This window comes from Sinocyclocheilus anshuiensis, unplaced genomic scaffold, assembly GCF_001515605.1.
Source record: "Sinocyclocheilus anshuiensis isolate Anshui unplaced genomic scaffold, SAMN03320099.WGS_v1.1 scaffold1561, whole genome shotgun sequence".
Lineage (NCBI taxonomy): Eukaryota > Metazoa > Chordata > Actinopteri > Cypriniformes > Cyprinidae > Sinocyclocheilus > Sinocyclocheilus anshuiensis.
Genome location: NW_015536630.1, coordinates 627,859 through 641,691, shown reverse-complemented (window position 1 = coordinate 641,691; position 13,833 = coordinate 627,859). Strand labels below are relative to the sequence as shown.

General features: G+C 37.5%; 2 protein-coding genes across 5 annotated transcripts; both read right to left on the bottom strand.

The window, feature by feature from the left end:
* Nucleotides 1-291: 291 nt before the first annotated feature.
* Nucleotides 292-3,450, bottom strand: tp53i3 (tumor protein p53 inducible protein 3). Of its 4 annotated transcripts, none has more exons than XM_016440447.1 (7): nucleotides 3,359-3,450; nucleotides 2,880-2,923; nucleotides 2,553-2,684; nucleotides 2,210-2,477; nucleotides 1,098-1,310; nucleotides 798-994; nucleotides 292-670 (listed from the first exon to the last, which is right to left on the bottom strand). In XM_016440447.1, the coding sequence occupies exons 2-7, from the start codon at nucleotides 2,910-2,912 to the stop codon at nucleotides 488-490; spliced, it is 1,026 nt and encodes a 341-aa protein (XP_016295933.1). In that variant the 5' UTR covers nucleotides 2,913-2,923; nucleotides 3,359-3,450; the 3' UTR covers nucleotides 292-487. The 4 variants fall into 4 exon arrangements, with proteins under 4 accessions (XP_016295933.1, XP_016295927.1, XP_016295952.1 ...); XM_016440441.1 differs by lacking the exon at nucleotides 3,359-3,450 and adding an exon at nucleotides 3,223-3,263 and having other exon boundaries at nucleotides 2,880-2,958; XM_016440466.1 differs by lacking the exon at nucleotides 3,359-3,450 and adding an exon at nucleotides 3,223-3,255.
* A 1,606-nt stretch (nucleotides 3,451-5,056) lies between these two features.
* On the bottom strand, nucleotides 5,057-10,582 carry LOC107653680 (centromere protein O-like). Its single transcript, XM_016440479.1, has 6 exons — nucleotides 10,460-10,582; nucleotides 7,994-8,142; nucleotides 7,760-7,901; nucleotides 7,395-7,663; nucleotides 6,791-6,953; nucleotides 5,057-5,805 (listed from the first exon to the last, which is right to left on the bottom strand). The coding sequence occupies exons 1-6, from the start codon at nucleotides 10,488-10,490 to the stop codon at nucleotides 5,696-5,698; spliced, it is 864 nt and encodes a 287-aa protein (XP_016295965.1). The 5' UTR covers nucleotides 10,491-10,582; the 3' UTR covers nucleotides 5,057-5,695.
* Nucleotides 10,583-13,833: the final 3,251 nt, after the last annotated feature.

The window sequence follows — 13,833 nt, the reverse complement described above, 5'->3', positions numbered from 1 at the left end:
CGACATGAGGGTGAGTAAATGACAGAATTTTCATTTTTGGGTGAACTATCCCTTTAACTATCCTAAATCATAAATACTGGATTAAACTAGACAGCAGTTTAAAGTAATACACATAATTAGGAGAACATGTGATATGACGATTTAAAACAGGTACAAAATGTGATCTAATTAATCCGATCCTCATCACAGACAGAAAATACCTTTTTTCACCCTAAAGCTGTATGTTTTCCTCTTATAAACTTCTTTAAGGTATTTATTTATGTGAATTCTTTTTATGCAACATTTAACATGAATAGATTTTGTAAGTGGTCTTAATGATTTACTCCATTCAGAATTATTACAGTATAAGTCTTATGTCATAATTACTAATTAAACATCTATGCCGTTTTTTTTTTGGTGTTTTGCCTTTATTATAATACAAGAGTGATCGGGAAAGGTCCTCGAGCCGGGATTCGAACAGACGATCTACGCTGATTATTGTATATGATCAAGAGTTTCCAATTTTGATGATTATTTTCCCAATATTTTTGTTGGCCTCCATACGTTGATGAGCCATTTCAACATCCTCCATGTTGAACATGCTGTCTATCACAGGCCACAAGGGAGGATCTGTTGACTGGAAGTGCGGCAAAACCTGCTCTGTGAAACTCCGGACCAGCTCTGCTTTATACTAGAAATAAAACAATCATAAATGCAAAGTGCATAACTTTTAATGCTACAGAAACATATTCCTTTTAGTCTACAGTTTATGAAGAAAATTTGTCAAATCTGAAGTAACTAGTATTCCTGAGTCTAACCTGTAAACTTCTTGATCTGAGGAGACTGCAAAGAAGATTGCCTCTCTTCCTCAAAAGCTTGCCAAGCACGTCTCCATCGGCCGTTTTACCTCCCAACATGCCATAAAGCACCCATCGTCCATCTGTTGCAAGGCTACAAATGTTCTTCTCCCAAAAAGATCCACCAACACAGTCCAGAATTACATCAGCCCCCTTGCCTGCACAAAAACACAGAATTTAAAGTAAATGTGTTCATTTTAATATTGATATTTAATATAGAATGTAATATTATAAACACATTCCGAACACTAGAATACTGACCTTCAGTGAACTGCAGTACTTTTTCAGAAAAATCCTCCTCTTTGTAATTGACTCCTGCAGCTGCTCCCATCTGCTCTGCAAATTTTAACTTTTCCGAACTCCCTGCTGTTACTACAGGAATCGCACGGCACAAGCGAACCAGCTGAATGGCAGCGGTGCCGATTCCACTCGCTCCAGCATGAATCAACACCGTCTCATTCGGCTTCACTTTGGCTATAAAAAACAGCAGCATATGGAAATATAATGGCCTTAAAATGCATTTGAATGCTTAAAAGAAATAATCGAAAAATGAATGTTTGCTGAAAATATACTTACCCTCAGACCATACAATATGTAGATGAGTTTGTTTCTTGAACAGAACAGATTTGTAGAAATTTAGCACTGCATCACTTGCTCACCAATGGATCCTCTGCAGTGAATGGGTGCCGTCAGAATGAGAGTCCAAACAGCTGATAAAAACATCACAATAATCCACAAGTAATCCACAGCACTCCAGCCCATCAGTTAACATCCTGTGAAGCCAAAAGCTGTGTGTTTGTAAGAAACAAATCCATCATCAAGGAGTTTTAACTTTAAATTGCTTGCTTCTGGGCAAAATACTGGTCTATAATCTATAATAACACTTCCTTCAGTGAAAACGTCCATGCACATATTTGTTTAGAACTGTTTTGGACTGTTTTGCTTGTAAATGGTGCTTGTTCTGTGCACATTTCTTTCCTGATTTATACGAGACAACTTTTTTCACTCAAGAAAACAGTATTATGGATAGAGGACTCGTATTTTAGCAAGAAGCAAAGCTCAAAGTAAAAAATCTCTTAATTACAAACATGCAACTTTTCTCTTCACAAGACATTAACTGATGGACTGGTATGGATTATTGTGATGTTTTCATCAGCTGTTTGGACTCTCATTCTGACGGCACCCATTCGCTGCACAGGATCCATTGGTGAGCGAGTGACGTAATGCTACATTTCTCCAAATCTGATGAAGAGACAAACTCGTCTTGGATGGATTGATAGTGAGTACATGTTCAGCTAATTTATTTATTTATTTTTTGTTAAAAAGTTACATGTAAAGAAAATAAAACTCAAAGCAAGCCGACATGGTGTTACCTATGAAGTGCAGAAGTTGGTAGGCAGTCAGCCAGGCCTCAGGAAGAGCTGCAGCTTGATAAAGAGTGAGGGGTGATGGGACAGGCATGACGAGTTCTTCTGGAACAGCTACATATTCTGCATAGCCTCCTCCTCCGAGTAAAGCCATTACTTTACTTCCAAGTTTCCAATTCCCTTTGACCCCAGGACCGATGTCAGCGATCACACCGCTGGCCTCCAGACCCAAGATCTCACTCGCTCCAGGAGGAGGAGGGTAAAGACCCCTTTTCTGTCAATTAAAATAAGCCATCAGTGAGATTCAGTTTATCCAAGGCACAAACACTAGCAGGATTTTATGGTTTACCTGTAGTAGGTCAGCTCTGTTTAAAGCAGTTGCGGCGACTCTGATGAGGAGCTGCTCATCTTTGGGTTCAGGCCGTGGAATATGTTTCAAATCCAGCTTCCCTGATTCATCAACACACACTGCCTGCATTGACTAGAAATTAAAAAGAAATACAATCTGTTTGCAATGCTTCTTAGTTTTAATTTGCCTTTTATCATTTTATGTTGTTTGTTTTCCCCTGCAATGCATTGGCAATGTGATTATAAATATAAAAAGGGATTTTAAAGTTATTTGATTATAAAACTTTGAAAATTAGTATTCAATAATTAAGCACATTTTTTTACTTACCGTTTTCTCTTCTTGCATTTGTTGCTTTGACATTTAAATGCGATCTTAAACAAACAGGACATAAGCTTTACTTTAAAACCTAAAATTAAAACAAAAGAAATGAGAAATTTAAGCGGAGCTTCATATCACAAAAACACTACACTGTTGCAAAGTAACTTGACATACACATGCACTAAAATACAGTAAGTGAATTGCATTAACGTTTGCTTTTCTGCGCAATTTCAACGCACATATGACGTCAAAAATTCTGCCACGATCATTAAAAAAATAATGCACATCAATGAATTATAGCGGAGAATAATAGATCAGTGCAAAAGAGCTTGTTTTTGCAGGAATGACACACATTCTGACATCGACTTTAATTCTTCAGTTCTGCTGTCTGACAATACTCAAAACTATAGGCTACTTAAAATAACCCACTTCCTGCAAGAGAAAACATTAACGAAATCAAATTAAGAGTCATTTTAAAGGAACCTTACCTCATTAAATCACTCTTTAAATCGATGTTTTGATGCTGTGAATGTTGTTTACTGGACGTTGGTCTTTAGCATGTCTGAACTGATCATCAACTACAGTTAAATGAAATGCTGGAAATAAAAAAGTAGTACCCCCCCCAAAAAATACCATGGTAATCATAGAAAAATACCATTGTTACCATGGTAGAACTACATTCAAAATGAACCACATTCTGACTCTTCTTACACAGTTTGAAGATCGTTTATTAATTTATGATCTTGTAGTTGTAATACTCCCCATCTTAGGTTTTTACATTACAAGTAGCATAAACAAGCCCAATTTACCCAAACTGTAAAAATAATAATTGATATTATTTAACAATATATAATATTCTATTAAACCTTATCGCCCAGTTCTCCAAATTGCTTGGCTAGAGGATATGATATAATACTGATTTGTAACAATAATAATTTCATCCGTTGTATTGCAAAAGAAGACAATAAACACATTGGGGGATAAATAAATCAGAATACAATAGTAAACACTAGATAATCTTACTCTGAGATACCAAACTACTGAGATATGAAATCATTTATAATACATTTTTAGAAAAATAGTAAATGTCACAAAAGAGTTGTGAGCTATTAAATGGAGATCTGAATGGACTTCAACCTTTCATCTTTACTTTGACACAATAGTGATCATGTGACCGAATGACTTTGAAATTCAATACCCGGAAACCTGACCGAACGAAAGACACTGTTTATATGTTTAAGTGTCATAGCAGCAGATTCTAAGTCTACATGCTCATACAAGACGAGAAACCATATGCAGCAGCTTCACGTACAGTACATTTACATTTATTATTTATACACAATATACATATTTGGGCAAAATAAATTGGCTTTGAAACATTAATTGGGTTCTGAAAGTCTGAAGCTTCTGAGACGTTTGAACCCACTGTATGCATGTATTTGAGCAGTGTGTTTTTAAAATCTGCATTTTGTACTTTTTTTGTACTGTTTCATTCCATTTATTTGTTTTTTAAAGAAACATCTCAAAATGTCAACACAGCGAAGCGTTAAGAGACCCAAGTAAGACTGCTGAACCACAAAGAAGAAGTCCATCTTCAGTGGAAACTACACAACATCAGCGCCAAATACAGACTCAACCTCAGGCTGCTGAAGCAGGAACGAGAGCTAGTGCTAAAAGAGTACAAACGGCTGCTGGATTTAAAGGGATAGTTCACCCAAAAATGAAAATTTGATGTTTATCTGCTTACCCCCAGGGCATCCAAGATGTAGGTGACTTTGTTTCTTCAGTAGAACACAAATTATGATTTTTAAGTCCAGCCGTTGCAGTCTATCAGTCGTATAATGCATGGCAATGGTAACAAAATCTATGAGAGTACAAAAAACATTCACAGACAAATCCAAATTAAACCCTGCGGCTCGTGACGACACATTGATGTCCTAAGACACGAAACGATCGGTCTGTGCCAGAAACCGAACCGTATTTATATAATTTTTTACCTCTAATACACCACTACGTCCAACTTCCTTGAGTGCGTGCACGGCATCCGATGCGTGAGGTGTGTACGCGCGCGTCTCTGGTGTAGTTTACGTTAATGTGTGTGTTGATATCCAGCAACGGCTGGAGTTAAAAATCATAATTTGTGTTCTACTGAAGAAACAAAGTCATCTACATCTTGGATGCCCTGGGGGTAAGCAGATAAACATCCAATTTTCATTTTTGGGTGAACTATACCTTTAAGGGTTAGCGAACCGCACGCAACCATAAACAACACAATGAGAGCCATATCAGAGGTCAGGATGACAAACGATGCACACGAGACACGATTTTCAAAATCCGCTCCAGCTTTCAGACCTCTATCTTCTGTGAAAACGTATGAGGATGATGAAGAACAGAGGTCTGCTAAATCAGCATCATTCTCCGTCAAGCAAGATGATTCATCTGCATCTATGATAGTCACAGAGAAATTCAAAGCTTCAGAAAACGCTCAGCGTTCCATTCTACAGCTGAAAGACCTAGCATTGATCGACAGCATCTCTCAGAAAGAGCTGATCTATCAGGTAGAGTATTACCGATGGTATAAAGAAAGACTGAAACAACTGCAGAGAGAAAAACTACAACAGAAAATAAGAAGCTTTCTCAACTCTATACAGCATTTGACAACTTATGCATGAACATTTATGTACCATTAAGAGAATTTTGAACTGATCGTGCTAAATAGTTGTTTTTCTCAGTTCTCTCAAGTTACGTGTTAATCTACCTCTGAATGTGCAACTGCACTGTAACGGAACATTATTTACATTAAGGTGTTCATTTTGTCACATTTGTTAAGCGATGCTTCCCATCCTCCTCATGGTCAGGACAGTCGTATGAGCTGGAGACTCCAGGAGCAGAGACTGGTTTTTCTTCCACTGTGGAGATTCTGAAAGTGTTTTATCTACAAGAATAAATACAAAATTAATGTAACCCAGTTCCTTTTCCTTTTCCAAATCTTTAAAGATAAATAAAGCATGCTTTGATTATACTGTTGCCCTCATTTCCAAATGAACGTCAGTAAGAAAACATACATACATTTACTCCGAAATAAATTAAATGACAATAACAATAGCAAGGTTTTTTTTTTCTTGATTTAGTCTTTACATTTTTTAATACTTACTGCATAATTTAACACAAAATAAACTGATAAAAATGCTTTGTAATCTCACACTTCATTCCAGCCCATGTAAGAATAATATCCATTCCATATTTACCCCTTCATGTGAGATTTACCAACAATTATTTCATATTAAAAGGGACAGTTCACTCAAAAATGGAAATGTACTCCCCAAAAGACTTTGGTTAATCTTCGAAACAGAAATACATATATTTTTAATGGAATCCGAGATGCTTCATTGAATGTCCAGGTAACTAAAATTTAGAAGATCCAAAAAGTTCATAGAATGAAACCATAGGAATCTGTTCATCATATAAAGTACTCGTATCTTCACGAAACTTGGATTAAAATTAATATGGATTCATTTCATGCCATATTTATGACCTTTTTGAACCTTCTAGGTTTTAGTTACCTGGACTTCCAATGTTTCTCAGTTTTCATTAACAATATCTTAATTTGTGTTTCAAAGATAATCAAAGTCAAACAGGTTTGGAATGACATGAGGATGAGTAAATGAAGACAGAGTTTTCATTTTTGGGTGAACTATATCTTTAATTAATTCATATTAATTTGTTCTGTTACATTTGCATCTGTTTTATCCAAATCGACTTGCACTGCATTCAAGCTGTCTATTTTTCAAGCTATACAAACTGAACTCAAAAGACTGGCATTGCAAATGTCATGATGTCTTGTTTGAGCCACATGAATGTTCGGTTCTAAATGAGATGGTAAGCTTATCCAGGTTCAGTTAAATTGTGATGTGTCGTACCTTCACACTCAATGCTAACCCGTGTTGGCAGACATTGTGTGAGATCGCCGTACTCCAGTGTGCATAGAACAGCTTTGGGAGTCTCGCTTTGTGCTGTACACATGAGCACAAGAATATTGCACAACTGATTGCTCTCCATCACCTCCACCGAACCAATGAGCTCCTGTGGCAAAGACAAGAAAGATTTATATTCAGCAAGAATGCATTAAATTGATCAAAGTGAAAGTAAAGACATTGATAATCAGAGATCTATTCATCAAAAATATCTATCACAGTTTCCACAAAAATATTAAGCAGCAGAACTGTTTTCAACATTAATAATAAGAAGAAAATCAGCATATTAGAATGATTTCTGAAGGATCTTGTGACACTGAAGACTGGAGTAATGATGCTAAAAACTAAGCTTTGCATCACAGGAATGAAATACATTATAAAATCTTTTCAAATAGTGATTTTAAGTTGTAATAATATTTAACAATATTAATGTTTTTAGTATTTCTTGATCAAATAAATGCAGCCTTAGCAAGCATAAGAGATTTATATCAAAAATATTAAAAACACCCCAAACCCTAGTATATACAATAAATGCAGGGAACCTGAATACCTTGAGGAGGCAGACCTGCCGTCTGCGAGCGGCTAAAGCGTTGAGGTTCTGGCTGAGGGTCTGCAGGAAGGCTTTAAGGTCTTTCTGCAGGTTCTGTTTGGCGAAACTCTCGAGTGGGAATGACGGGGGGATGTTATGGCGAGAGATCTGCACGGTGCACGTCAGGTCCAGTTCCATGTTATGCGTCTCCAAATACACACCCTCAAAGGCCGTGTGAAAAGACACACACACGCTTTTCCCTTCCTTACACTCCACCAATTCATAGCCACCTGAGAAAGACAGCACAATCGATCAGGCCTGAAACAGAGGCAATACACAGATGATCTACGTGTGAACTCAATATGATTTAATCAGTACAAAATTACCAATTAAGTGATGAGCACGCTGAAGGTCTTTCAACTGCATTCTCCAAGCTGTTAACATAGACTTCTGTAGTTCAATGAAGCCGCCTGCTGCAGCAGCATCATCTTCCAATGGAAGATCTTTGCTGATTTTATCTTTCAGGATCTGCCGTGCAATGAGAAAAAGTGGATAATAAATCTGTTTGACAAAGTTAGATATTAGATAAATGTCTCTTTACCATTTCAACCCTGTCTCACCTTGACCACATCTGTCTGATGTTTGATTTGATCTCTTTTGGCACGGAGGGTCACAGCTCTGGCTTTGAGCATCTCTAACCTCTGAGAGTCATGCTGGTCCTGCTGTCCCATACCTCCCCTCTCTAAAGCCATCAGGTGACCCAGAACACCTGACAAATCATATAACAATCACACTATTGTCAGACTCTGTTCCATGTTTTGTGTGTGTCCTGCTCCCCATGTGCCTTCCCATGCCCTTATTTGGTTAGTTTCCTGTTCCTCCCCTGATTAGTGTTTCATTGCTCCCAGGTGTGTCTCGTCATCCCCTCCTCCTGTGTGTATAAATAGTGTTCCCAGTCCCAAGTTCTCTGTCCGCTGTTAAACGTCTTCCTGAGTTCGTCTCCCTTGGTTCCTGAAAATAAAGTCTTGGTAAAAGTATTCTCCAGCGTCTCCCCATGTATGTGCATCGTGACAGAACAGCGGACCAAACAGTAAGCGGCATCCCTTCCCCGTGTTTAAGTTCCGTGTTTTTGAAAGTTTTTTTGTTTTCTGGTTCAGTCTGGTTGTCTTCAGTTTTACCCTGTTCCCCAGTTCAGCCCAGGAAGGGCTTCTGTTCCCGAGTTAAACGTCTTCCTGAGTTCGTCTCCCTTGGTTCCTGAAAATAAAGTCTTGGTAAAAGTATTCTCCAGCGTCTCCTCGTTCCTCGTGTATGTGCATCATGACAACTATGCATTAAAAATACAACGTATGTGAAAATACATTTACACTAGCAGATAAATGTTTGGACACAGCTACTCTTTCTTTATTAGGAATATTTTTCACATTGCTGAATGATTGTAAAGTTGTGAAAACCTTAATAATAATAAAACATTATGTAAAGATATTCAACTTTTCATTAGCTTGTTATTGCGCCTCACCTTAGATATCATATTTTAATCAAATAAAATGAAATTTTAGAGTTTAATGGAACAGTTTATCCAAAAATGCAGCGAATGGGTGCCGTCAGAATGCATTATTATGGATTGCCATTTTGGCCAGACATGATCATTTAAAGTTAAAACATCCTGATGATGGACTGGAGTGGTGTGGATTACTTATGGACTATTGTGATGCTTTTAATCAGCTGTTTGGACTCTCATTCTGACGTGAAGGATCTGAAACTGTGTGTGTTTTTGCTTCAAGTGAGCAATCATACATTTGTGTTGTGTTTAACATTTTTTCTTTTATATCCATTTATTCACTCATTTATAATAATTTAATCATTTTTATTATTCCATTTAATCATATAATCATTTATAATAATAATTATAGCCATTTATATATTCATTTAATTGATTCATTGATTGATTAGTCATTTATATTATATTATTGTTGTTTTTTTATACTATTTTCCATTGTTGTTTAGTCTTATGACTGTGTGGTTTCAAGGGCTGTTTGTCTTCATGAATAAGAGATAAGTGGGAATATTTATGGAAACTCAAGGATTATTATGGGATGTTGTTGTGAATCAGTTTGGTATAACAATACTTGTTGAATTAGTGCTGGTCAGACGAAGTCTGAGCATTGAAACATATGCAACTAACACTATTCAATAAACTCCTTTTTATCATCACATCGTATCCGTCTTCTGCTCTTCACTGGCTTTTTCCTCAGTCAACGTCTTGGCCGATAGAAGACTGTTAATAGAGTTTTGGGTATTTTGGGTACCAGACAAGACTTCCTATTAACAGGTTTTGGGTATTAGACTACTTTGCTGACAGGTTGTTCTGTTACCAGACAAAACGGATATTTTCTGACGGGATCTGGCATCCGGGGCTGAATCTTAATTATCTGGCGTGGAGGTATGATCTAAGACATTGGTGAGCAAGTTACATGCTACATTTCTCCAAATCTGTTCCCATGAAGAACCAAACTCATCTACATCTTGGATGGCCAAAGGCTGAGTTAATTTTCAAGAAAATGCTAAATTTTTGAGCCAACTATTCCTTTTAAGGTCTTTGGGGCACTTTTATGCATTATTACGAAATATTATATAGAATACTTTAGTGTTTGAATGAGGAATATATCTATTTATTAATTCTTGATTAATTAAACAAATTGACTGAACAATGTAAAACTAGTGACAGTTTGATTGTATATTATAGTGTTATTCACTTGTTATTTAGGTATTACAAATGAATGTGTGCACTATAATATATATTTATTTATTTGTCGTTGAGGTAAATTAACTGACAAATTACAAAAGATATTGGGGAAACGTTGTGTTAGAAGCAATGTAGTGACAATAAATTGAGTTAAGTTGTATATGTTTACTAAATTAATTCCATGAATGTAGCATACACTTCAACACAAAATGTTTTAAGGCACCTAGAAAACAGCAGAATAGAAGAATACATTTAGCCAAGTGTGTCTAAATAGAAGACGTGTATAGGTTTCAAAACGTTTTGACACGTTTAATGAAAACAGACTCATAAGTCGTAAATTTACCTTGCTCCATTGTTTCCATTATGCTTTCCATTACTTTATTCTTGACGCGCGGACTTCTTATTTTTGCTAATTTGTTTCTTTGTAAATAGAACGTTTCGAAACCTGGCGCGCGGTTGCGTCAGACTCGACCTCGGAAGCTAAAACACAAACAGCGCTGTAGCCCAGAAAACCCTTAAAGGGATTTGCGTTAGCATGAAGCTGCAGTTTCACAATACATGAATTACACTTACTAGTAACAGAATGCTGTAATGCTGCAAATAATTTTTCTTGTGCTTGAAACGCGATTTACACCTTTACAAAGCTTCTCTTGCGCATGCAAATTTAATTTACGCTTACGGTCTTATGTACACTTCCACAACTCTTACCCTGCGTATGCAAATCTTTTTGACGTCATTCTACCTTCATAGACTTTGCTGTAGCGCATCATCACTGCGCGCTGTTTGCGCAGCCACGTAATCTAATCAGTGCTCAAGACTGCTCTATTTTCTCCCCACGTGGTTGCATTTTTTATTGTGCGCATATTATTATTATTTAGTATTAAATGTAATATTCAGATTATTATTTTAAAAAGCATGTGTAGAGAAAAACAGCTGCATATTGTTTGTAAACACCATAACTATCACTGATCAGCTTTAGATTGTAAACTGTAAGGTGCACACTGTGTTTTTACTGATAAGGTGACTCGGTAACCTTCAGGCGTAATGGCACCTGTAACACTGGGAGGAGTGTGACATTAGGGTTAGGGTTAAGTTTCTAACCCTAACCCTAACCCTAACTGACATTCACTGTCTGGCCCCCGGATGACACACATGAAGTGTGTCTGATCTGATTGACTGCTTTAGGTAAGAACACCTGCATGTCGAGCAATCATGTAACGCACTGCACGCGCTTTCGATGATGAAAAACACTGTACACTGTATGAATGCTGAGAAACAGCATGCGTCCACCAACTAACCCACAATAACAAGGAAGTGAAATTGCACAGATAACTGGTATAGGGTTAACTAGGTAGATGAGTTTGCAAATGCGAATGTATTTAATGCTTTACATGAATTATTGTTCTGGGTCATGCATTTGGTGTAAAGTTGAAACCCCAATCCAGTGGCGTCTCTGCAAACTAGTCACAACCGCCAGGAACTGTTAACCCTCTAATGCCTCCTGGTTTAGCCTTCACCATCCCTGATTAACCCATTGTAGCCCTACAGAAAAATAGATTCTGATATCATGGTACTGTGATGCTGCTGCTGAATGATTATATTCATACACCTCTTTAGAGCAAGTTAGGTCCTGAAAGTAAAAATTGAATTATTTCTCTCTCTATATATAATTTAAAATCTAAGGTGGTATATACCTCCATAAAAGTTGTTAATATTTGCCAAAAAAATAACAGAAAAAAGTCTTGATTGTTGCAATACAGCACAGATTTCAATCAGAGAAGGTACTGCAAAGGTGGAATTTAAAATGTATAAATAATATATAAAATATAAATTATGGAATTTAAAATAAACAATTTAGAAATTATATATTACAAAATTATATATATTTAGAAATTATGTATGATTATATAGATATTTGATTTAAGGCTTCTTTTTTTTTTTTAAAGTGGGTGGTTACATAGTCATTGTGCATTTAGGAACTTTTTCGTGATGTACATCCGAGTAAAAAGGATTATTGAAAAAGAAAAAATGTAGGATGGAGAAGTTGTTCTTTGTGTCAGTTGTTGATTGGATGTTGAGAAGTGGGCGTGGCACTCAAAAATGGAGGCAGATCTGAACACAATAGTATCCAGCTGCAGACGTGTCAGAACCGCAGCCACAGAACCGGAAGTGAGGGGCGGAGCTTACGTTCTTACCAGAGTAATGCCACCTTACGGTTTTTAAGGGGTAATTTGCTTTTATTACAAAATACATAATACTTTATGTATGCATTTTATAATAATAAATTAAGCATTTTAAAAAAATTAATCTTGTGTAATTTAGTTGTAATTCATTTATAGTTATTCGTTTCATTGAATTATGCGAGTTATTTCCTGTTTGTGATATTAAAAATAATGTTTGAAACTTCTGGGCTTTTTATATGAAATATACTTTAATCACAAGATTCAAAATAAATGTCTACTCCAAAGTCAAGAACACATTTTTAAAAGTAACAATCAAAATGTACACAATAATTAAATTGAAGTTTATAAAATGAACAATTCACTATTAAGCCCATTTTGTCATGACAATCCTGCATGAAAATTTACAAACTGAACAATATAAAAGAGATATCGATAGTGTTACGGAGTAACCAGAACATGAGACGTGCAGATCCATGTGCAAAGCTTTTATTAAGATGTGGTCATAAACGGGCATAGGTCAGACATAGGCAAACTGGTATGTAGAAGACAAGGCAAGGGTAGTCCGGTAAACAAGCGAGGGTCAGTCGACGACGAACCAGCTGTGACTAGACTTGACTCATGACGATCAACTGTGACTTGACTTGACTCATGACGATCAGTTGTGACTTCACTAGACTCATGAAGATCAGCCGTGACTTGACTTGACTCAGGAAGATCAGCTTGACTTGACACATGATGTCAATGTAATGGAAGGGTGACCTCTGGTGGTGATTGAACGGAAGTTCATGGACAGGATTCGTGACATTTCACAGACGGCCTCCATAGCCGTGACAGGACAGGCAGAGAGTTCACAGATGGACTTCATAGCCGTTACAGGACTGTTAGAGAGTTCATAGATGGCCTCCTTGGCCGGAACAGAACAGGACGAAAGTTCATGAGTGGATACCACTGACACCTCTGGAGGTTCTGCAGCGGATTCCGCCACCTCTGGAGGTTCTACAGTAGGACCATTGGGATACAGGGAGAGTTCAGTAATGGTTCCTTCGACCGTGACAAGACAGGCTGAAGGTGCGTTGCTGGGCGCCACCACCGTGCAAGGAGCTGAGGTGAGCACCGCCATCTCGGGAGGTTCTGCAGCATGGGCCGCCACCTCTGGAGGAGCTACAGTGGGCGCCATCGCCTCGGGGAACATGGCAGCGTGACTAAACTTGACTCATGATAATGAACTGGAACTTGACCGGACTCATGACGATCAGCTGTGACTTGACGGCACTCAAGATGGGCAGCTGTGACATGACGGGGTGCTGTTGTGTCCGCCATCTTGCGATCAGGCTCCACTGTCGCCACCATTTTGTGAGCGTGCTCTAGTGCGGCCGGCATTACACAAGCGGTCTCGTTGTCATGTTTCTCCGCAACACCCACTGTGAACACGGAGTCGACAGACAGCAGAGCAAAATCCAAAAAAAAAACTTAATCGTGACTTTAAAGGTTCAGAATCAGAATGAGCTTTATTGCCAGGTATGTTTACACATAC

What these genes read in the sequence shown, in the direction of transcription:
- tp53i3 (XM_016440447.1), bottom strand. Translation starts at nt 2,912, where the DNA reads ATGTCAAAGCAACAAATGCAAGAAGAGAAAACG. An exon ending in AAATGCAAGAAGAGAAAACG is followed by an intron (nt 2,685 to 2,879) that starts GTAAGTAAAAAA and finishes TTTAATTTCTAG; the next exon opens with TCAATGCAGGCAGTGTGTGT. An exon ending in AGTACTGCAGTTCACTGAAG is followed by an intron (nt 995 to 1,097) that starts GTCAGTATTCTA and finishes GTTTTTGTGCAG; the next exon opens with GCAAGGGGGCTGATGTAATT.
- LOC107653680 (XM_016440479.1), bottom strand. Translation starts at nt 10,490, where the DNA reads ATGGAAAGCATAATGGAAACAATGGAGCAAG. An exon ending in GGCAGGTCTGCCTCCTCAAG is followed by an intron (nt 6,954 to 7,394) that starts GTATTCAGGTTC and finishes TCTTTGCCACAG; the next exon opens with GAGCTCATTGGTTCGGTGGA. An exon ending in GGTTAGCATTGAGTGTGAAG is followed by an intron (nt 5,806 to 6,790) that starts GTACGACACATC and finishes TTATTCTTGTAG; the next exon opens with ATAAAACACTTTCAGAATCT.